Source organism: Monodelphis domestica, chromosome 4 (assembly GCF_027887165.1).
Source record: "Monodelphis domestica isolate mMonDom1 chromosome 4, mMonDom1.pri, whole genome shotgun sequence".
Lineage (NCBI taxonomy): Eukaryota > Metazoa > Chordata > Mammalia > Didelphimorphia > Didelphidae > Monodelphis > Monodelphis domestica.
This window is the reverse complement of record NC_077230.1, coordinates 398360221-398384724: the sequence shown is the minus strand read 5'-3', so window position 1 is coordinate 398384724 and position 24504 is coordinate 398360221. Positions and strand designations below refer to the sequence as shown.

General features: G+C 43.5%; 1 protein-coding gene across 1 annotated transcript; it reads left to right on the top strand.

Annotated features, from left to right (window-relative positions):
* Positions 1–363: 363 nt before the first annotated feature.
* Positions 364–22771, top strand: DRAXIN (dorsal inhibitory axon guidance protein). The gene is made up of 6 exons (XM_056795772.1): positions 364–1035; positions 5073–5263; positions 6245–6356; positions 8679–8768; positions 10917–11006; positions 18851–22771. Exons 1-6 carry the CDS (start codon positions 486–488, stop codon positions 18961–18963), a joined length of 1146 nt encoding a protein of 381 aa, XP_056651750.1. The 5' UTR covers positions 364–485; the 3' UTR covers positions 18964–22771.
* The last annotated feature ends 1733 nt before the right edge of the window (positions 22772–24504 follow it).

Sequence of the window (24504 nt, the reverse complement as noted above, 5' to 3'; positions counted from 1 at the left end):
GGAAGGAAGGAAGGAAGGAAGGAAGGAAGAAAAAGAAAGGAAGAAGGGAAGGAGGGAAGGAGGGAAGGAAGGAAAGAAAAAATGAAAGAGAGAAAAAAGAGAATGAGGGAGAAAGAAAGAAGGAGGGAGGGAGGGAAGAATGGAGGGAGGGAAGGATAGAAGAAGGGAAGGGAAGGGAGGAAGGAAAGAAAAAATGAAAGAGAGAAAAAAGAGAATGAGGGAGAAAGAAAGAAGGAGGGAGGGAAGAATGGAGGAAGGGAAGGATAGAAGAAGGGAAGGGGAGGGAGGAAGGAAAGAAAAAATGAAAGAGAGAAAAAAGAGAATGAGGGAGAAAGAAAGAGAGAGAGAAAAAAGAGAGGGAAAGAGGGAGGGAGGAAGAGAACGAGAGGAGAGAGACAAAGGAAAGACAAAATGAAAGAGAGGAAAAGAGGGATGAAGGGGGGGAAGAGAGAGAAAAGAAAGAAAGGTAGGTTTGGAGCCAGGAGATGGAGATCTCTGTAGTTTGGAATATTGGAGAGTTGTTGTCTGGCACTTGGTCGTCGAACAGAAAGGATTTGCTGATTGCCCCTGACTCGGTGCACCTTCTGTTGATGTCCTCGCAGGGGCCAAGGGCCATGGCAGGCTCTCCCAGCTGCTTGTCCCCGGTGCTGCTCCTCTGGATACTGGTCCTCTCGGATCCAAGCTTCGCGGGTGCTCTGGAGTCTGCCCCCAAAGAAAGCAACGTCCCAGAGAATAACATCCACCAGCAGAGCCCAGAGCTGTGGCAGCCCCGGGCCCGACACGCCAGAAAGCATGGACTGAACAAGAAGGGCAGGAGCCACATGGCAGACCGGGTGGGGGCCTCCAGGATGCCCGGGATGCTCCCCCGTGGAGAAGAGCTGCTGGCCGTCCAGGGCCCCGCTGGCCTGATGCAGGATAAAGACGTGTTTCTGGGATTTGAGTTCCCTTACCCAGAGCGAGACAATCGGTTTGAAAGGGGTAGAAAGTCCACCAGAGAGCACAAGCGAAGGAGAGACAGAGCGAAGACACATCGAGGTATCTGAGCCAACCTGGATGGGATGGGAGTGTGTGTGCGTGCGTGTAGATTTCATGGGTAGATTTCATCCCCTTGGTCAAGTCCCATCCCCCTTCGGGTGACTTCCTCAGTTAGAAACCGAGGGTGATGGATTAGAAGGACATTGAGGTCCCAAAGAGCCTACCTCGGGACATAGCTTTTCCGTCTTTACTTGGAGACCTCCAATGAAGGGCAGCTCCTACCCGCCCAAGCTCCTCCCTTCACTTTTTTTTTTTAGCTTCAACACATTTTATTGCTACTCATAATGAATGGAGAAAAATAGTGGCTAGAAGGGATAGTCTCAGTGTGTAGCCTCCATACCCACAGTAGTAAGACCAAAGACACTCAGGAATTGACTTTATATATCACCTGGGAAAAAGAGACTATATGAAACCATTAGGAGTGTGTTATGTTTTCTATAGTATCATTAAGTGAAACTACTTTCTGGATTACCTAATTATGATGGAGGAATAAGAAGGAAAGTGGAAATCAAGAACAGAGGAGCAGAAAATAACTGTTATTGTACCATCCTCTCAATATCAATCAATACAATTTTAGCCAGATGACAGACCCCTACTACAACACATACAAAAGTGGTAATCCATTCCTATGAGAGAGATCTGGAATGTCAGTATAGTCATATCAAATAGTATGTGGCCAAAAGTTTGATATTCCTGAGTCAATCTGGTCCCATCTGATTCTATGGTCTTTATGTAGATGTAGCTCAATCAACAAGACTAATGAAACTTTATCACAAGTTAATCCTCCCTTCACTTTTGAACAATGGCCATGTTTAAGTTTTTCTGGACATTGAGCCTAGTCTGGTTCTTGGGGTCCTTCGCTCACGCTTCCTGGTTCTGCTCTTTGGGATCTCAGCAGAACAAATCTTTTTTTTGTTTTTTTAACCCTTACTTTTTTTGCCTTAGAATCAGTACAAAGTACTAGAGGAGAGTGGTAAGGGCTAGGCAATAGGGGTTAAGTGGCTTGTCCAGGGTCAAACAGCTGGGAAGTGTCTGAGGCCACATTTGAACCCAGGATCTCCTGAGTCCTCCCCTGAGTCACCCAGCTGCCCCTTTAGCAGAATAAATCTTAACGCCTTTTCCATGTTATTATTGTTCAGCCGTGTCCAAGCAAGATGAAGACAGGATGAATTGGAGATAATCAACAGAGGGAAAGTATTAAGATTAGGGGGAAAGTGTCACCCCATTTTACAGATGAGAAAACTGATGCTCAGAGCCTGACTTTTACAGGTCACATAGGTAAAGGTTTGAACCCAGGGCTCTCCTAACTCCAGGTGGGCAACTTGATGGTAAAGTGGATAGAGCACTGGACCTGGAGTCAGAAAGACCTGAGTTTGAATACTGCCTCAGACACTTACTGGATGTATGACTCTGGGCAAGTCACTTCACCTCTGTCTGCCTTGGTTTCTTAAACTGGAAAATGGGGGTAATAATTAGCACCTAACTCCCAAGATTGTTGTGAGGATCAAATGAATTATCACATGAGAAGCACTTTGGAAGCCTCAATGTACTGTTATACATCTGATTTCCATCATTGTCCCTTAGTCTGCCTTCAGACCTATAAACCTTTGGATTTCCAGGACTGGGAAGGCCAAATTCCCTTCACTTTGTGAATGGGAAAACCTTAGGCCAGGAGCAAGGACCTGTCCAAGGCTTCTAAGGAAGGAAAGACAGGATTTGAACCCAGATCCTCCCAACTCTAAATAATGCTCTGCCACTTTGCTATATACAATACTCACTACATGCTAGGACTTGCTCTGTGGGCTGCAGACACATCTAGCCAGAAAGGGAAATGTCACTCAAGTGTTTTCCTGGAAAGGGGCTCTCCTGCCCCAAGGCAACTGCACTCAGCAATCTGAAGCGGGCAGGCCTTCAGGCAGGGCTCTTGCCAGGAAACTCTCAATGCTTTTACAACAAAAGCTGGGGTTTTTTTTCCCTGGGTGTCTTCAAGTGTGACAACAAACAGATGTCTTTGGCATCACCCTCCGTGCACAGCCAGGCAAGAGCTTATTGATGGAGGGAGAAAATGCAAATCTCACAGGGGGAGGATGTAGGCTCTGCTATTCCCCCTCCCCCAAACCAATCCTCTCTGCCTGGCATCTTGAAGTAATTGAGGCTTGCCAAGTCAAGCCAAGCCAAGCCAAGCCTGGGATTTTCCTCAGCTTGGAATCTCAGTATGGAGCTGTTTCTATATTGAGCTGCTTTTAGAAACAGTTGATTTTGATGCTGAGTATTTGAGAAGGATTAGATATGCTGGCCTCAGTTTCTTCAACTGTAAAATGAGGAGGAAGGAAGGAAGGAAGGAAGGAAGGAAGGAAGGAAGGAAGGAAGGAAGGAAGGAAGGAAGGAAGGAAGGAAGGAAGGAAGGAAGGAAAGAAGGAAGGAAGGAAGGAAGGAAGGAAGGAAGGAAGGAAGGAAGGAAGGAAGGAAGGAAGGAAGGAAGGAAGGAAGGAAGGAAGGAAGGAAGGAAGGAAGGAAGGAAGGAAGGAAGGAAGGAAGGAAAAGGAAGGAAGGAAGGAAGGAAGGAAGGAAGGAAGGAAGGAAGGAAGGAAGGAAGGAAGAAAGAAAGAAAGAAAGAAAGAAAGAAAGAAAGAAAGAAAGAAAGAAAGAAAGAAAGAAAGAAAGAAAGAAAGAAAGAAAGAAAGAAAGAAAGAAAGAAAGAAAGAAAGAAAGAAAGAAAGAAAGAAGGAGAAAGGAAGGAAGGAGGAAAGAAAGAAGAGAAAAATGGGAGGGAGGGAGAGAAGAAGAAGCCCTAAAGCCCCACCCACTCCACCCCAAAAGATTCGGTGCTGCTGCTGATGATGACAAGCCAAGTTCCCTCAAAATCAACACCACCATCTCTTCTGAGTTGGTCAGCAAGTCCACAAGTATTTATTAAGTGCTGACCTTTACACCTTGCACTGCACTAAGCTCTGGTGAAAAGGGAATTTTGCTACTGCAAACTTCCTCCACCAATCATTTTAAGTACATTTATTCTAGCCATCAACTCAAATATTTCTGTAACAGAAGTAGAGAACACTAAGGTGGAATAAAAACCAAGTCAGAATGGTGTGGCAGTGTCACAGGGGGCACTGCCAGCACATGTGGACTTTGATCCTCAGGCAATGGAAGGGGAAGGAGGGAAATTAAGACACATCACATCATCCCTTTAGGCCTCAGTTTTCTCTTCTGTAAAATGAGGGCATTGGACTATGTTATATCTAACATCTCTTTTATGCCCTTTTTTTAACCCTTACCTTCTAGCTTAGAATCACTACTAAGTTTGATTCCAAGGCAGAAGAATGGTAAGGGCTAGACAATAGGGGTTAAATATCTTGCCCAGGAAGTATCTAAGGCCTCCTGTCTCCAGGCCAGATTCTTTATCCACTGAGTCCCCCTGTCCTATGTTCTTTGAAATTCTATGTTCTACGGTTCTTCCCAGCTCTGACATTCTCTGTCCTAAGGACCTTTTCAGCTCTGATATTGTGTGTTCTAAGTTCCCCTTCAGCTCTTGCATTCTATATTCTAAGATCCCCACCAGATTTTACATTACATAGTTCTGAAGGGATTTTATGCTAAGTTCTCCAAATGGATCCTGTTGTCTGTGTGTTGAAGCCACAGGACCTTTTTTATATTTGAGATAAAAACCTGGGGATGTTCAATTACCTGCTCTTCATCTTTTTTCAAAATAAGACCTTACTCTACTGCCTTGTCTTCCAGTGGCTACATAGGAGGCAAACACACACACACACCCCACTCATCTGGTGCCACAGCCTTCCCAAAGTCTTCATTTCCCCTCCCTCCAATATTCTCTGTGCTCTCCCTAGCTCGGAACAGGTTGGATGACCACTCAGTCTTTGGCTAGTCATAGTGGGATCATTTCTCTGGGATGGGCTGGACTAGACCCCTTCCAATCCTGAGTTTCTAGGATCACCAAGAAGCTTGCCTAAGTCACCCTCTAAATTACTGCTACAAGAGGACAGTTAAATGACTTTAAGAATTACTGTACCCTCTGATAGGCAGAAGTCTGGATCCAAAGCCCAGCTCTTTGATCAAGAAGGTGGAATTCTCTGAGGATCTGGCATCTAATGCCCCAATGGAAGAATCCTCCACTAGTCTGGCCCCCACCATCCTGTTCTTAACCACCTTTGAAACAGCAGCATCCACAGAGGAATCACCAGTCCTGCCTGTTACATCCCCTCGGCCCCAGGTAAGGAATCAGAGAATCACAAATTGTTAGTGCCCCTACAAAGTATCCAGTTCTACCCCCTTCATTTCATTTTTAAATTATTTTTAAACCCTGACCTTCCATCTTAGAATCATTACTATGTATTGGTTCCAAGGCAGAAGAGCAGTAAGAGCTAGCCAATGGGGGTTAAGTGACTTACTCAGGGTCACATAGCTAGGAAGTGTCTGAGACCAGATCTGAACCCATGTCCTCCTGTCTCTAGGCCTGACTCTCCATTCACTGAGCCACCCAGCTGCCCCATCTTCTTAATAATAATAATAATAACCAGCATTTTACCATGCCTGATGTTTACAAGGCACTTTACAATTATCTCGTTTTTATCCTCCCAAGAATCCTGGTGCTGTTATTATTCCCATATTGTAGATCAAAGAAACAGAGGCAGACAGAGGATAAGAGTGCACAGGGTGTGGCAGCTAGATTGCTCCTAGATAGAGCACCAGACCTGGAGTTGAGAAGAGATTGGACTAAATAGCCTGTGGGGTCTCAAGGAGCTCTATGGGAACTATTGACACACACACACACACACACACACACACAAATGCTGAGAACTCAAAACACACAGGGTTACAAAGGAAAACAATTACATAGAAATGTATTGAAAATTTAACAGTCAGCTCAAGGAAAAGCAGTGAGATTTGATTAGTCCTAATAGATGCTAATGAATAATTCATTTTGCAGTTGACATAAAGCAGTGGTGTTGCTACAGTTAGGCACCAGACATTCTGACCAGTGAATAACTCCTTATAACTGCAGAAACCCTAGAATCAAAGTGACTTTGGGGTCCAAAGTGATTCAGATGAGTCAAAAGGATACTTTTCAGTCCAAGAGGCTTATTAATAGGGTAAATGATTTTATTGCCCCTCCCTTGTAAGCCTTGGTTTCTCTAATTCCAATTCTTTGAACCAATATCATGTATTAATCTTTCTTCCTTGTCTTCTCCAGGCTCGGATCAGGCCTGATGGGGATGTGATGCCCACCCTGGACATGGCTTTGTTTGACTGGACCGATTATGAAGACTTAAAGCCTGACATGTGGCCCTCTGCTAAGAAGAAAGGTCCATCTTCCTTGCCCTTCTTCTTTACTGCCCATCCCTGGTTCAACTTAACCTGTGCTTTATTCCCCAGCTAGGCCTTGGAGCTAGCAGGAAGCAATCTGATTCATAGAATTACAGAGTCACCAAGCTGAAAGGAATCTCCAGGCCATGAATCTAGTCTCTAATTGAAAAAGAATTCCTTCCGTAGCATCCCTGACAAGCAGCCATCCAGGCTGTACTTGTCAAAGAAGTTATCTAACTCTACTTGCAAGTCAACCTATTCCACTGAGGATGACAAAGATTTTTCCCAATATCAAGCTGAAACGCATCTTTCTGTAACCTCTGCCTACTTCTTCTAATTCTGTTCTTTGGGGCCAACCAGAACAAGTCTGATCCCTCTTGCTAGCCTTTCAGATCTATTCATAAGATTGAGATTTGGAATGGACAACCAGTCCAACACCCTCATTTTACAGATGAGAAAACTGAGGTCCCAGGAGATTGAGAAAATTGAGTACAAGAGAGGGAAGGTAACTTCCATGAGGTCAAATAAGTGGAAGAACCAGGGACAGCTAGGTGATTCAGTGAACAGAGTGCAGACCTGGAATCAGGAGGTCCTGAGTTGCCATCTGGCCTCAGACATTTCCTAGATGTGGGACCCTGAGCAAGTCACTTAACCCCTATTGCCTAGTTCTTGCTGCTCTTCTGCCTTGGAAGAGATACTTAATATTGACTCAAAGTCATAAAGTGACAGTTTTTAATAAATAGGTAGAAGAATCAGGATTTGAACCCAGCTACTCTAGCTTCAAACTTAACAACCGTTCCAATCCAACACCTGCCATACTTCTACAGAATGACTCAGACCTTGAAATCATCAATAAATAGTGATTCTATCTCCAATATTTTCTAGGTTATTTCTGTGGTTCATTTTAAAGTTTTATGTACATTGACTACAGAGGTCTATCTATAAATCTTTAAGACCTCAAAGACAAATCTATAAGAGGTCAGTCTATATCTTGAGACCTAATATGTCTCTTTTGTATTTATTCCAAATGAGCCTAGGTCCATAGAATAGCTAGCATTTATTATATTAATATAATTAAAACTATATCAATAGCACTAAGATTTGTAAAACATTTTTTTAATTATCTCATCGCATCCTCAAAATAATTCTGGGTAGATTTTACAAATGAGAAACTGAAGCAGACAATGAAATGACTTATCCAAGGTCACAGAACTAAGAAGTATTTAAGGTGTGATTTGAACTCAGATCTTCCTGACTAACTTGAGTCCCAGTAGTGTATCCACTGAACCATCTAGCTGCCCAGAAATAATGCTACTTAGGACTATAATGTACCATAGCATAGAAGCATATTGAAACTGACAGAAATTGTACTCTCCACCCTTTTGTACAGGCTGTGCCCCATACCTAGAAAGCCCTTTCTCCACATACCCGCCTCTTAGAACCTCTATTGTCCAGAGGTCAGCTTCTTCATCCCCTCTAGTGCTTTCCACCTCAAAATTATCATGTATTTATTTTATATACATCCACACACATGCATGTATAGTGCATATATAGTCATGGAATTATATATTTCATACATTAGTGTGTGTGTGTGTGTGTGTGTGTGTGTGTGTGTGTGTGTGTATCTTCCTGATGGAATGTAAGCTCCTTGAGGGCAGGGACAGTTTTCCTCTTGTCTCTATTTCCTCAGTGCCTGCCACTCCACAGGCACTGTGTTGCTCGACTAATTTAAGGAAAATGATACAAGTTGTCCACAGTTCTGAATTGGAAGCATCTACCTTTTCCCTGCATAGAAATGCTTAATTTCTATGAAGAAAGAAGCATGAGAGTCTTAATGTTATATCACTCTAAGACTATCACAAAAATGCTCCCAGTGTCTCCTAGAGATAAATAAACTTCCTTCCTAATTCCCTTCTACTATAGGCAGAGCAACTGCCTATGTCACTCCAGAACATGTCCAGGCCTCAGTTTCCTTCTCTATCAAATGAGATGGTTGGGCACTTCTCCTTCTCTAACTGATTGGTCTCTAAGGTCCAGGGATGTGTTGCAGGGATTCCTTTCATATATAGACTAGACTAGATGAATCCTGAGATCCCTTCCAAAGCTCCCATTCTGCAATTCTGTGATTCTCCCAAGCAGCTCTATCAGTCCCTAGAGTTCCAAAGCAAGCCTGAAGATGAGCTTGGGCCAGGACTGGGAGATGCTATTCCCCTAAACTCTGGGTGACAGCCTGCCAGGGAGGGTGGTAGGGATGAAGGGAAGGAGAGAGGGAGGTATCTGCCTTGTCCACTTTCTCACGCTGAATGTCTCATCCTCTTTAGAGAAGCATCAGAGTAAAAGTCTGGGCTACACCAATGAAACCTCAGCAGCTAGAGAGGAACCCTGTGATCATCACCTTGACTGTCTCCCAGGTACTACTACCTCTCCATCACAACAGGGTAACTTCATAGGATAGAGAGAAGGGGTGGTTCTCAAGCTTACTCAGGAGGGCCCATGCTCCCCTCCCTAAGGATGGTAAAACCCAGAGATGGCCTCTGTCCAAGGTCTGAATTTCCTCTCTCTCTCTCTCTCTCTCTCTCTCTCTCTCTCTCTCTCTCTCTCTCTCTCTCTCTCTCTCTCTCTCTTTCTGTGTGTGTGTCTGTCTCTGTCTGTCTGTCTGTCTGTCTCTCTGGCTCTGGCTCTCTCTCTGGCTCTCTCTGTCTCTGTCTCTCTGTCTCTCTGGCTCTGGCTCTGGCTCTCTGGCTCTGTCTCTGTCTCTGTCTCTGTCTCTCTCTGTCTCTCTCTGTCTCTCTGTCTCTGTCTCTCTGTCTCTCTCTGTCTCTCTGTCTCTCTCTGTCTCTCTGTCTCTGTCTCTCTGTCTCTCTGTCTCTCTGTCTCTCTCTCTCTCTCTCTCTCTCTCTCTCTCTCTCTCCTCCCCTCCCTATTTCCTGTTTGTAATTAGTGGGGCCAAATTCTTCCCTTATCCCATCACCAAGCCAACAGCCCTTCAGGGAGTGCCGAAGCCTGTGTTTATACCGCCACCTGTTTGACTATGATGGCTGGCAAGTCTGTCACAAAGAGAGCTTGACAGCTGTTTTCCATGACAAATTGGTCATGCTTGGTGGGATTCAAAAAGATTTTGGTTCGTGTAAACCAAACAACTGGGCAACTACTTTTTTTTTCACTTTTTGTTCAACTGGATCAGTTCAACAGGCATTTGAGTGCCTACTATAGGCACTGGGCTGTTGGGCACTGGGGATGCAGAAGTAGCCATGACATGGGCCTGCCTATTTACACTCTATGGAGGCAATGGTCAGGAGAGGACCAGCCAGGATCTACCAAGATACAAGGGTGGAGGAGACGACAGAATCATAAAATCTTAGTGACAGAAAGGACCTCAGGGTCATGGAATCCAATCCCTACCTGACCAAGAACCCCTTTACAATATTACAATCAAAAGCTGTTGAACCTATGCATGAAGACTTCCATGGCAGAGGCGAGGTGGGGGGCTCACTACCTGCCCCCAACCCCTGAGGCAGCTTGTCATGGAAAGAAGGAAGGCTTGACAAAAAAAAAAATTATACAAATTTGAGTTTACTTCCACTTGGGGGGATCAAACTATTGAACTTGAAATGGGGAGATCTTGGCTGAACCTTAAAGAAAAGGAAGAACTTTGAGAGAGGTGGTAGGAGCAACTACGTGGCTCAGTGGATTGAGCACCAGGCCCGGAGATGGGAGGTCATGGGTTCAAAGCTGACCTCAGACATTTCTTAGCTGTGTGATCCTGGGCAAGTCACTTAACCCCCATTGCCTAGCTCTTACTACTCTTCTGTCTTAGAGCCAATACACCCACCATATTGATTCTAAGGTGGAATGTGAGGGTTAAAAAAAAAACACTTTGATTAGCATACCAATACAGCCAGTTATGCAGGTAGACACATCCTATAAGCTCCCTGTTCAGGCCCTCAGTTTCTTTGCAGAGTACCAGAACTGGAGTCAGGAAGACTTAAATTCAAACTTGAACTTCCTAGCTCTGTGTCCTTGGGCAAATCGCTTACCCTCTGCCTGCCTCAGTTTTTTTGTCTGTATAATTGGGTTAATAATAGTACCTAACTCCCAAGGTTATGTGGCTAAAATGAGATAATATTTGAAAAGTGCTTTGCAAACCTTTACACACTGCATAAATGCTAACTAGTACTATTAGTAGTAGGAGCAGTCAAGGAAGGAAGGATGTTTTAGATAATCTCTGAGGTCCCCTCTAGATACAAAATTCTCTGATTCTGCTGGGCCAGCCAGTTCTCGCCTGGAAATGGTCACATGGAGTTTGCTCACCCTCGGTGATCAATAAGAAGCCTCTGCCCAGCAGCTGGGCATCTTGTCCGGCCCCAGAGGGAGCCTCTGGTGATGACATCCATCAGTGAGCCCAGCAGGAAGCCTCTCCAGACCAGCTGGCCCCTGTACCCCTCCCTTCCAGGGCTGCATCTCTGACATGGAGATGATGGATTTCCTTTGGGGGAGGGGGAAAGAGCAGGGAGGGGAGCTAAGGCTGGCTCTGCTGACCATCCTCCATGTCTTGGCAGGGTCTTGCTGTGACTTACGGGAACATCTCTGCAAACCTCATAACCGAGGCCTTAATAACAAATGTTTTGATGACTGCATGTGTATGGAAGGTGAGTCCTGTCTACCCAGCTTCTTTTGCTTCTTTTGCTTCTTCCCTTGGGGGAAGGTGGAGAGGGAGCCAGGAGGTCTTCTCTCTCATCCCACCCACTACAATACCTACATAATGAGGACTTTGGGAGGTATTCTCGTAGACTGGATACATTTTGTATTTATCTCTATTTATCCATGTTGTTTCTTCTGATAGAATGTAAGATTCCTGAGGGCAGAGTATCCCCATTGTATCCCCATTGCCTGGCCCATAGTAGATTCTTGTGGATTGATTGGTAGGTTTGGAAGTCAAGGTTCAAATTCTACTTTTGTCACTTATTAGCTTTGTGATCCTGGACAAGTCCCTTCACCTCTATCTGCTTCAGCTTTCTTATCTCTAAAATGGAGATCATAATAGCTTCTACCTTACAAGGTTGTTATAACAATCAAATGAGTTAATGTATGTAAGTGTGCTTTACAAGATTTATAGCATTTCTTCTTTTCTTTTCTTCTTCCTCTTCCTTTTCCTCTTCTTCCTCCATTTACTCTTCTTTTCTTCCTCCTCCTCCTCTTCTTCTCTTCTTCCTCTTCTTCCTCCTCTTCTTTCTCCTCTTCTTCTTCCTCTTCCTCTTCTTCCTCTTCTTCTCCTTCTTCTTCTCTTCTTCCTCTTCCTCTTCCTCTTCCTCTTCTTCTTCTTCTTCTTCTTCTTCTTCTTCTTCTTCTTCTTCTTCTTCTTCTTCTTCTTTCTTCTTCTTCTGTTTCTTCTTCTTCTCCTTCTCCTCCTCCTCCTCCTCCTCCCTCCTCCTATCTGGTTCTTATATTTCTCATTTGTAAAGTGAGTTCTTAACTCAGGCAATCATAAGGATCCAATGAGTTGATAGCGATAGGTAGGTGGCTTGGTGGATACAATGTGGAACTTGGGGATGGGAAGATAAGAGTTTGAATCCTCCCTCAGACACCTCTTAGCTATATGTCTCTGGGCAAGTAACTTAACTTCTATCTATCTGGATTTCCTCCATTGTAAAATGGGGATAATAAGAGCACTTACCTCCTGGAGTGGTGATGGGGATAAAATTATATAATAATTGTAAAGCTCTTTGAAAACTTTAAAGGGTTATTTGTTATTGTTTGGTCATTTTTCAGTCATATCCAACTCCATGGCCTCATTTGAGGTTTTCTTGACAAAGATGCTGGAGTGATTTGCCATTTCCTTTTCCAGTTCATTTTACAGATGAGGAAACTGAGGTAAATAGGGTTACGGGTTAAGGGACTTGTCCAAGGTCACATGACTAATAAGTGTTTCAGGTTGAATTTGAACTCATATCTTCCTGACTTCAGAAAAGACATTTTATCCACTGCACCACCTAACTGCCTTAAAGTGCTATAAATGCTAATTATTATCGCTAAACTCCTCTGGATCCCCTTTTCCTCATTTGTAAAATGGGAATTTAACTCAATCAGTTGTGAGGATCCAATGAGATATCAAACATTTTTAAATTTTTAATGCAGTATAAAAAACATAATATTACAAAATAAACAACTATGTAGGTCAAAAAAGTTTTTTTTTTTTTGAGATGATGACAAGGTGCTTCCTGAAGAATATAGATTGGGCTTTAAAGAATGGGGAAGAATTCAACAGAAATTGTTTCCCACTTAAGCCAACTCCAAAGTGAGAGAGTTATAAGAGGACAAGGTGGGGGGGGGGGCACGAAAGGGATTTGGTTTGACAGGAAAGTCAGTAACCACTCCCTCCTGGGTGCCTGGGTGGCTCTCCTCCTCATGTGTGCCAAGGCAGTATTTCCTAACTCTTCCCTTCAGCTGTCCCATGGTTGAGAAGTTTTCCTTGATCAATATCTTCTTTCCTCCCTTTGGGGATGTGGTCTCTGGAACCTGCTGCAGGGGAAAAATCAGTGAATAGAAAACTTGCCTGAAGTTCTGAGGCTCAAGGAGCTTTCTTTAGTTTCCCCAACCTCCTTCCTGCACTTATAATTAACTTGTGGTTCAGGCTTTGCCTGGTCCTTGATCCAGATTCATTTAATCTTTTCCTTGATTATGGAAAGTAATAAAAATGCTTATCAATAAGATTCCTGTGGTTTGTATTGAGACACCATCTAGATACCCCAATGATGTAGGAAGAATTGTGTATATATACCCACTCACATTTGTACACCCAAGGGTTCCAAGGGCCCAACTCTTTTTATACTCTTCCAAAGGACATATAAAGACAATGTACAATATCTTAGAACAGTGATGGTGAACCAATGGCACATGTGCCAGAGATGAAACACATGAGTGCTGTCCTCCTACCCCACATCTCATCCCCCACCCTCCAGGGTTCATTGCTAGAAAGGCAGAGGGACTTGGGCAGAGCTGCTTCCTTCCCCCTCCCCACTGTGCCTGATGACATTTTTTTCACTTCAGTGACTCCTCTGCCCAGGGAGCAGACAGGGGGTAAGGTGGGTAGCTCACAGGCATCAGAGCTGGAGGGAAGAAGAGCCACTCCCCTCCCTATCTCCATGTGTCTGAGGATATTCCTCACTTCACCCACCCCTCTGCCCAGGACTTCTTCCCTCCCCTGTCTGGGGTAACACTTGGCATTTGGTCTCTGGGGCAGGGGGCAGGCATGGCACTTGATCTGGGAGGTGGGATGGGGCAGAGCTTGGTACTCTAAAAGGCTTGCCATCACTGTCTTAGAGCATCAGTTCACAAACTTTCTGGTCTCAGAATTCCTTTATGATCTTAAAAATTGTTGAGGACTCCTTGAAGAGTTTTTATTTATGTGGGTTCTGTTTGCCAATACTTGCTGTATTGGAAATTAAAATGTCTTAGTATTATTAGGAAGATAGTTTGGTTTTTTAATTTGAAATTTTTTATTTAATTAATTGATTTAGAATATTTTTCCATGGCTACATGATTCATGATCTTTCTTTCCCTCCCCCACCCCCCTCCTGTAGCCAACAAGCAATTCCACTGGGTTTTACATGTGTCATTCATTAGGACCTATTTCCATATTATTGATATTTGCACTAGGGTGATCATTTGGAGTCTACATCCCCAATCATATCCCCATCAAGCCATGTGATCAAGAAGGGGAAAATAATTTTGACCTTCTAGATCCTCTCAAAATGTTTTGGTGACCCACCAGGGTTCCCTACACAAATTAAATCCCCAATCTAGAATTTAAAAAATGTGCTATAATTATAATTAATATAATTAATCAGCTCCATCTAAAGTCTTTTGTAGCTGGATAGCATTGTGGTTGAAGTGTTGGTCCTGGAGTCAGTAAAACCTGAATTCAAATATGACCTCCCACACTTATTGCTTTTCCTCCTCATCTTAGTGGCAAACCCTTAGGGAAACTATTTAGCACATGATTCACTGTCCCAAGGATTAGTATTTTCCACTAATTTTTTTTTCTTTCTTGAAATATAACCCCACTGCTCCTAAGGAGGAGGCAGGGGCTTAGTATAGCTCTGGGCAAATCACTTAACCTGTATTTGCCTCAGTTTCCTCAACTGTAAAATGAGGATTCTAAGAGCACTCACCTCTCAGGGTTGTTGTGAGAATAGACTGAGATATTTATAAAGTTCTTAGTACAGTACCTGGCACAGAGTAGGCACTATAAAACTGTTAGCTATTATTGTTGTTGTTTCCAGCTGTTGAACTTGTTACTCCTATTGTGAAGGATGATGGGCACCATTTTACTGGGGAAGAAAGTGAGGGATGGAATGGAAGGGAGGTGGGGAAATGAACATCCAGATCTCCCAAAGTGAGTTCCCTTGAATTGGAACGCAGGAACCCAGCTGCCTGCTATACATACCCAGAGCCACCCTGTTGTTGCCCATTTGGAAGCATCAGCAACATGCAAGACCAAGACAAGGCTGGCCGGTTGCAGGTGGCCTCTTCTCCTCCTCCTGGGAAACTCTCGAGCTTTATTGATTTAGGGGACACAGAGAGTGTTAGGATAGGCTGTTTTGCAGCCCTCAAGCCCAATGCCTCCTTCCAAAGCTCCATCTGTTCCCTTAATCCCTCAGAAGTCAGTCTCACGTGACCTAAACCCCTGCCTCTACCCTGGGGGAAGTGGGGTTATGTTTCTGCAGTAAAAAAATAGGAGAGGGTATAATCCTAGAGACAGCTAAGTCATGTGCTACCCCTGGGGTGGTTTCCCAGAGGATCTGTCACTAAGATAGGGAGGAAAAGCAGTTAGGCTCTAGGGAATCCGTCTACACTGCATTAGGAAGCAATGTCTGAGCAGGCAGTTGAGTTCCCAGCCATTTGCAACAAGCACAGAAGCCCAGTCTTGAAATCAGAAAGTCTAGCAGAAGAGGTTTTTGGTGGCCAAGGTGTTCTGTTTTCATTGACATTCTGAGAAGTGCAGTTTATATATCAGTCGGCCAACAAGCAATTATTAAGCACCTACTATGTGCCAAGCATTATGCTAAGGGTGGGAGCACAGAGAAATGTAGTAGGCAGTCCCTGTCCTCAAGGAGCTCAACATGCCGACAACTATGTACGAATAAGCTAGGGAGAGCAATCGATAGAGGAAGGCATTAGAATTTAAGGGGGCTCAGGAAAGGCTTCCTATAGATAGTGGGGTTTTACCTGAGATTTGAAGGAAGTCAAGAGGCAGCCAGGTGGTACAGTGGACAAAGGATAGAGTGCCAGGCTTGGAATCAAGAAGATCTGCCTTCAAATTCATTCTCAGACACTTATTAGTTGTATGACCTTGGATATTAATTCATATGGAAAAGGGGTGTTAGGTGGCCTTGTCATTTAAAGTTCTCTATAATTTCAATCCAAACTCCCTTTCTGGATTGCCATATTTCATATGACTCCCCATGCCCTAGGTCAACTAGGTTGCACAGTGGTTAGAGCTCTGAGTCTGAAGCTGGAAGGTCTGAATGCAAATCCAGCCTCAGATACTTACTAGTTGTGTGACCTTGGATCAATCACTTAAACTCTGTCTGCCTCAGTTTCATCATCTGTAAAATAGGGATCATAACCTGCCAGAGTTGTTGGGATTTAATTGTTGGGAATTAATATTTGTAAAGCAGCCTGCAAACCCAAGAGCCCTTTATACATGCTAGCTATGTATTCTATGGAGCAGTTAGATGGTGTAGTGGATACAATGCCCAGTTAGGAGTCAGGAATATTCATCTTTTTGAGTTCAAATCTGGCCTCAGACACTTCCTAACTGTGTGAGTCTGGACAAGTCATTTAACCCTGCTTGCCTTGGTTTCCTCTAGTATCTTTGATAAGAAAATCCCAGATGGGGTCATGAAGAGTCAGATATGACTACAAATAACTGAATAATAAAAACCATTGTGATCCCAATTTGCCTCAGTTTCCCCAAGTGTAAAATGAGCTGGGGAAGGAAATGACGAACCACTCCAGTGCCTTTGCCAAGAAAACCCCAAGTGGGATCATGAAGAGACCAACACAACTGAAAAACAACTGAACAATGACAGGGAAGTCAGGAGGTGGTGACAGAGATGAGGAAAAGAGTATTGGTATCATGGAGGACGTAAAATGAAAATGCCAGAATTGGGGGATGATATGTTTTCTGTAGAGAATAGCAAGGAAGCCAGTGTCACTGGATCAAAGAATACATGGCAAGGATCAGTTAGGTGGCTCATAGATAGAGAGCCAGACCTAGAAGTGGGAGATCCTGGGTTCAAATGTGACCTTGGACACTTCCTAGCTATATGACCCTGGGCAAGTCACTTAACATCAGTTGCCTAGCCCTTACCACTCTTCTGTCTTAGAAGTGATACTTAGTGTTAATTCTAAGGTAGAAAGTAAGGGTTTAGCAAAAAAGAATACATGGTGGCAGAGTCAGGATAAGGTAAAAGAAGACTGCAAATGTAGGGAGAGGTTTGGAGGGGATGAAAGACTTTAAATGCCAAATAGAGATTATATTTGATCCTGGAGGTAATAAAGAGCTGGAATTGATTGAACAGAGGGTGCATGGGGAAGGTGACATGATCAGGCCTGTCATTAGGAAGATTACTTTGGCAGCTGAGTGGAATATTGACTTAACAAAACAGGGAGAGATTTGCCATTGTGAAGACCAACCAGCAGGCTATTGCAATCATCTAGGTATAAGGTGATGAGTCCCTGTACCAAGATAGTGGCAGTGTCAGAGGAGATAAGAGGACATATGATACAAAAGTAAAATGGACAGACCTTGATAGCTGATTGCATATGGCGGGGTCAGAGAGAGTGAGGAGTAAAGATGGCACCCAGGCTCTAAGTGTGGGTTGACTGGAGATTGGAAATACCCTCAACAGCAATGGCGAAGTTAGGAAGAGAAGAAGGTTTAGCTGGAAAGGTAAGAGTCCAGTGTTGGACAAGTTGAGTTTAGGATATCTCTAGATGTCTGATGGGCCATTGGAGCGGAAAGATGTGAATTTGGCAGAAAAGTTAGAAAAGAGAATCATCAGCATAGAGATGATTGCTGAATCCGTTCAAGCTGGTGAAATCACCAAATTAACCAAGGGAGGGAGAACAGAAGAGGACCCAGAATAGAGCCCCATGAGACAATCATAGTTATTAAAGTGTCATGGAAACCTAAAGAGAAGAAAATCTTAAGGGAATGGCAATGTTGATGGCTGTAGGGAAGTCAAGATGGGTGAAGAATGAGAAAAGGTCAAGGATCTGGCAATGAGAAATCACTAGTGGAGGCAGCTAGGTAGTTCAGTGGTTGGAAAGCCGGGCCTAGAGATGGGATGTTAGGGGTTCAAATGTGACCTTAGACATTTCTTGGTTGTGTGACTCTGAGGAAGTCACTTGACCCCCATTGCCTACCACCACCCTTCTGCCTTGGAACCAATTAGTGATTCTAAGACAGAAGGCAAGGGCTTAAAAAAAAAAAAGAAATCATTAGTGACTTTGGAGAGAGTAGATATATAGTCTAGTGCAAAGAAGAGACTTCAAAAGCTATTGAGTACAGGCTTCTCATTTTATAGATGAGGCAATCAAGGCACAGAGGAGAGTTAACTTGCCCAAAGTCATAGACCTAATAAAGGTTGGAAGCACGATTTGAACACAGGGCTTCCTGACTTCAAGACCAACAACCTAGCTATCACATCATGTGACTTCTATATGCCAGACACTGTGTTGATGTTGGAGATACAAAGACAAAAACAAATCCCTCTCCTCTCAGAGGTTACCTAGAATTTAAATCCAGATCCCCCTAAACTACAAACCCAATACACTTTCCACTATATCATATCTCAGGGGCAATGAGGTGTAAAGTGGATAGAATACTCGACCTAGAGTCAAGAAAGCCTGAGTTCAAATCCAACCTCAGATACTCACCAACTATGTGACCGCTGAACAAATCACTTAACGAAGTTTGCCTCAGTTTCCTCATCTGTGAAATAAACTGGAAAAGGCAATGACAGATCACTCCAGAATCTCTGCCAAGCAAACTCCAAATGGAGTCATGAGGACAGACACAACAGAAATAACCGAGCAGCATTTCAGTAAGACAACAATTCTTCATAAATACTCCTGGGCCAGACACTTCACTTGAGAACAGAATAGAAAGAATGTTGAGTGTGGAATTAAATGCCCTTCTTCCCAGCTCTGCCACTTTCCTGCCTCTCTGTCCTTGGGCACTCAGCCTCTCGATGCTTCCATTTTCTCATCTGTAAAATGAAGAGGTAATGGACTCCACGGCTTCCAAGGTCCCTTCCAATTCTACATAAACGAGCCTCTCCACTTTGCTTCTTGGTCTATACGTGTGTGTGTGTGTGTGTGTGTGTGTGTGTGTGTGTGTGTGTGTGTGTGTGCATCCAAATCCCCTCTCTTTTCCCAGGACAGACGGCACCTCTCTCACTCCTCTGTTGTTCACTTTGCGCAGGACTCCGCTGCTACGCCAAATTTCACCGTAACCGAAGAGTCACTCGGAGGAAAGGACGCTGTGTGGAGCCAGAGTCCATTAACGGGGACCAAGGATCGTTCATTAATGTTTAGAGTACCTGGGTGAGGGCCCCGTTTCCCCATCTGCCTTTGGACCATGCCCTGGAAGGTTGGGGAAAGGGGCAAATTATTTATAACTAGTGATGGGGAAAACAAAAGAGTGGACCAGATGGTTGTCGTAGGTTCTCAACCTGGCCGTCCCCGCTATGAAAAGAGGATGCCTGGAAAATGGGTTTTGAGACCCACTGGGCTTCATGAAGCATCGGACTCCTCAACGGAGCTACTCCAGACACCCCACTTGCTTCATCTTCTGGCAACCATTTGCAATCGACAGCAATGCTAAGAGTGACCTCTACTGTCGCCAGGGGATACTGCACCACCATGCTGACAGTACATGGGTACCATTGGGATGCCTATCTAGAGGAGAGGAACAGAGAACCCTTCCCTCTTCTAAGAAAGAGGATCATTTAGTACCAACTTATGGAGGAGGAGGGGAAGGAGTAAAGGATGGAAATTCACTTATTTTCTGCTTGTTTCTGCTCCTTTGGTGGAAGAGAGGCAGACATGTGCCTCAGTAGAGTCTATGGCTAGCTTAGGTAAGAGGGTCTTCTTGCCACCATCCTCCTCCTCCTCCTCTAAACTTCAGTGTCCCCTCAACAAAAAGCACTCAGTAAGTATTATTCATCTGTTCAGTGTGACTGAGGAAAGCCTGGTCCGTCCCCTCCGGGAGTGTCCAACTTAAATGGCAATCGCTCTTACTGGGAACATAATGATCCCATGAGGTCTTTCAGGTACAAATATGATGCAAGTGTGTATTTTTTAGTTCATTTTTCTTCTGATTTTTGGCTAAACCTGCCCTGTCCTGTCTATAATCACTTGTTTGGTAGTTATAACTAACGGCACACATTTGGGAGAAAATTGGTTGGGGTCACCTTCACAGAGCAGAACTAAGCTAATCGGTGGCCAGGGACGTCAAGTCTGTTTCTTGGTTGCTCATGTAGCTCATTCTAGATATAGGCTATGTCATTGGAACCCAACAAAATCTACCTACATGATTCTCTACATGCCTAAAAATTTCAATTAGGAAGCATCAGACCCATGGGATCCTTTAGACCTTTCTTCTAAGCTGGGGGATGTCCAGGGTCTAGACATGAAACACCTGATCACCCTTCATACTGAGAAGTTCTTCTAATATCTAAACTGAATCTCTCTTGATGAAATGGAAGGCCATTTCCTCTAGCCCTTTCTCTGTTGAGAAAGAAGCTACGTCAATGCTTTTCTAAGAATCGCCCCTCACATACTTGAGAACAATGTCCAAATCCCCAATAAAAGAGGTGATAGTCTTACTGTCCTCTGCTCTGATCAGATCACATCTGAAGCATTGTGGTCATTTCCAAGCACCGTGGGTACTGACAAAGTGAAGAGTTTCCAGAGAGTGGCCAAGCCACTGATTGATTAAAGAAGCTGAGAGTGTTTAGTTTGGAAAGGGGAAGACTTAGTTCTTAATTTTTTTTTATATGTATGAATTCTTTTGGCCTGCTGGTGAACCTGTGGACCCTTTCTCAGAGTCATATCTTCAAATGCATAAAAGAAAACACAGAATTATAGAGGAACCAATTATATTGAAATAGTTATATATCCATACGTATTTATTTATAGATACACATATATCTATAAATATATGCATATGGGTATATAACTATTTCAATATAGATACACATATATGTGCATCTATAAATATACACATGTATGTATGCATATATGTACATATATATGAAAGCAAGTTCACTAACCCCAGGTTAAGAAGCCTTGAATTAGAGAGAACATACTAGTTATCTTCAAGTGTTCAAAGGGATTGTCATATGGAAGAGGGTTTGAACTTGTTCTCCTTGGCCCAGAGGACAGATTTAATAGTTGGAAATTATAAAGAAGTAGTTTTAGTCTCAGAGTAAAGCAAAACTTCCTAACAATTAGAGCTGTCCCCAAATGGGATGTGCTGTCCCTAGAGGTAGTGCGATCCCAATCCCTGGAAGTCTTCCAGTGGAGGAAAGCAACCAGCCATGATGTCAAAGAAGGGATTTTTTAATCAAGTGAAAGTTAAATTAGACCATCTCTGAGCTCCCTTCTGGGTCTTGGAGTCCATAACTCTCTCTTCAAATTTATTTCATCTAAATATAATCATTGAGTTATAGAAGCTAGAGATTTTGAATGCTAAGGCACTACTACCTAGATCAGTGATGGGAACCTTTTAGAGACCAAGTGCCCAAACTGCAACCCTCATGACACATGTGAGCTGTCCCCTTACCCCAGACAGGGGAGAGAGAAAGCACTCCCATTGGGCTGCTGGGCAGAGGGACAGGTGATGTGAAAATGTCCCGAAGCATGGTAGAGAGGAGGAGGGAAGCAGCCCCTCTGGCATGCATGCCATATGCTCACCAACATGGACCTAGATGGAACTTTGTAATGCTGCATTGAGGAACTTCAAAAAGCAGTGTTGGAAGCAGCAAGGTAGCTCCTTAGATTGAGAACCAGACCTAGAAATGGGAGGTTCTGGGTTCATATCTGGCCTCAGACACATCCTAGCTATGGGACCCTGGGAAAGTCCCTTAACCCCCATTGCCTAGGCCTTACGGTTCTTTTGACTTGGATCCAATACATAGAATTGATTCTAAGATGGAAGGTAAGGGTTAACAGCAATGTTGACCCAAATGCTCCTGGCTGAAAATGAAAAACAATAGTTGTCACAGTGATTGACACATTTTTGAGTTTTAGAGAGAATAAAAGAAAAAACTAGATTCATATCTCACCTCCAACCTATACTGGCTTTGGACTTGTCCTTTGGCTATGGGGCCTGGGTTTGTCCTCTCAGTGATCTGAGAAGATGCACTGGTAAAGGGAGTTCCTTACCTGGGAATTCTCCATAACCGATGAAATCACAAATCCAGTCACTATCCTGATCTCCAGTAATAAATCCAGCTGCCATACGACCTTTTTCTGCCAGTCTGTCAACCTGAGCTGAGGGTATGGAGAGAGCTATGTACTACATGCTAGAGGAGGAACCCAGAGGCAGTAATAGATACACTCTTCTGGCCCAGAAGAGCTTTACTCTGCAGGACAAACAAATATTGTACCATTTTATTTCAGCTGGCAACTCTTAAGTATCCAACATACCTGATTATTGATTTCCAGGAAGGCTAAATTTTTGAGCTAGTGCCTTGGAGTTCATGAAAATGAGAACTGACTATAGCCAGAGAGACAGGACACACACATGAAACCAAGGACTCATTGTGATGTGATGGAGAAAGCAAAAGCCAAGCACTCCACTGATAAAAAGATTATTCTGCTGAGCTAGACCCATGCACTCCTTTTGATTTCTGGTGGGATAGATTATGAATAAGGCTAGAATTGGTTTAATTACTCCAGTGTTTGCTCTTCTGTGGCTTGTCCTAATTTTTAGGATGACTATGGAAGTAACAGAGAATTCACTTTCTAAAAAAAAAAAAAGCCTTTGGTATATAGTGGAACCCAGTTCACTTTTACAATAATGATCAGCCATGAACCTCTAATCATTATGATCCAACTCTTGGTGTCTTCTGGCCTCCCTGTTCTGGCTCCCAGGTTAGAAGTGGTATTCATTGTTGAGAAACTCAACGGAATGGCCTGTTCCTGGGGACTTTGGTCTTTCAATCTTTTGAATTCTTGGGAACTTTTCTGGGGAGATGAGTTTTCCTCTTTAAAGTGTGGGGAGGGGAAGGAAGAGTTACGGTGGGAGGGGGGGAGAGTTGTCATCTTGTAGTCCTGTGGTGTGTTGCATGTGTATTTTATTAAATTGTAAATAAAGAGTTGATAGTTCATGCCTGGAGTAGTCTTGACATTCTCTATCTCTAATCCTCTGGGCAGGATGTCTACACACACAGCAATAACCTGAAAAACCCTGTGATTCAACAACAATAATAGAAGACATTAAGCAATTGGGCAAGTTCCTTAACCCTGTTTGCCTCAGTTTCTTCATCTGTAAAATATCAGCAAAAGAAATGGCAAACCACTTTGGTGGAAAACCTCAAAAATAGAGTCATGAAGACTCAGACATGACTAAAAACTACTGAACAGCAACAAAACATGTACCAGATATTGGGCTTGATGCTGGGGACCTGACAAAAGCAAAAAAGCAGTCCCTGCCCTCAAGGAATTTACATTCTACTTGGGGAATTCTGGGTTCAAGAACTCAGGAGATGTGGGTTCAAGACCTTGTTCTGCTATGGAAAAGCTGGGTGACCTTGGGCACTTCCTTGACCTCAGGGGTCTTCAGTTTTCCTAATACATAAAGCGAGAGGATTGGACTTTTGGAGGAAGGGTCTTTTACAGGATCTTCTAAGGTCCCCTAAATCTGTGATTCTCAAATATTCTGAAAAGGGAGAAACAGCAGGAAAAGCAATATGGAAGGTAAGACCTGATCTGAGCATGGACCCAAGCTAGAGAGTCTGAGGAGTGATGGGGAGGAAGGGGCGCTTTCAGGACATGAGGGCTAAAGGTGGGAGATGAATATGTATTAAGAATGGCAAGATTGTACACAGAGACATAATGGACTTCTCCATTAGTGTCAATGCAATGTCCCTGAACAATCTGCAGGGATCTAGGAGAAAAAACACTATTCATAAGCAGAGGACAAACTGTGGGAGTGGAAACACCGAGGAAAAGCAACTGCCTGACTACAGCGGTTGAGGGGACATGACAGAGGAGAGACTCTAAACGAACACTCTAATGCAGATACCAACAACATGGAAATGGGTTCGGATCGAGGACACATGTGATACCCAGTGGAATCATGCAGCGCTAATGGGAGGGGTGGGGGGAGGAGGAAAAGAAAATGATCTTTGTTTCTAATGAATAATGTTTGAAAATGACCAAATAAAATAATGTTTAAAAGGGAAAAAAAGAATGGCAAGAAAGTTGATCATATCATTGACAGTCAAACCCTTCTAATTACTTGTTTAAATAGGAAATAACAAATAAGCTATTTGATTAGAGTGCAGAGTACATGTGGTTGTTATGGTTCAGTCACATCCATCTCTTCATGACCCTATGAGAGCTTTTCTTGTCAAAGATACTGGAGTGATCTGCCACTTCCTTCTCTAATCCATTTTACAGATGAAGAAACTGAGGCAAACAGAGTTAAGTGAAATGTCCAGGGTCACACAACTAAGACATGTCTGAGGTCAGATTTGAACTCACAAAGATAAGTGTTCCTGACTCCAAATTGGGCATTTTATCCACTGCACCACCTAACTGCCCTTGTAGAATACATAACTAGTATGTATATAAGGCTTCAAGGTTTACAAAGTTCTATACAAATATTATTTCATTTGATCCTCTCAACAACTATGGCAGGTTATGATCCCTATTTTACAGATGATGAAACTGAGGCAGACAGAGTTTAAGTGATTGATCCAAGATCACACAACTAGTAAGTGTCTGAGGCTGGATTTGCATTCAGACCTTCTAGCTTCAGACTCAGAACTCTAACCACTGTACCGCCTAGTTGTCCTAGGACACAGGGTGCCAGGAAGCTATCAAATACCACACTGTTTGACATGG

Bases quoted from the DNA above. Each gene is read 5' to 3' on its own strand.
- DRAXIN (XM_056795772.1), top strand. From the start codon at position 486: ATGGAGATCTCTGTAGTTTGGAATATTGGAGAGTTGTTGTCTGGCACT. The intron at 1,036-5,072 runs GTATCTGAGCCA...ACCCTCTGATAG, and splicing joins CAGAGCGAAGACACATCGAG to GCAGAAGTCTGGATCCAAAG. The intron at 11,007-18,850 runs GTGAGTCCTGTC...CACTTTGCGCAG, and splicing joins TGACTGCATGTGTATGGAAG to GACTCCGCTGCTACGCCAAA.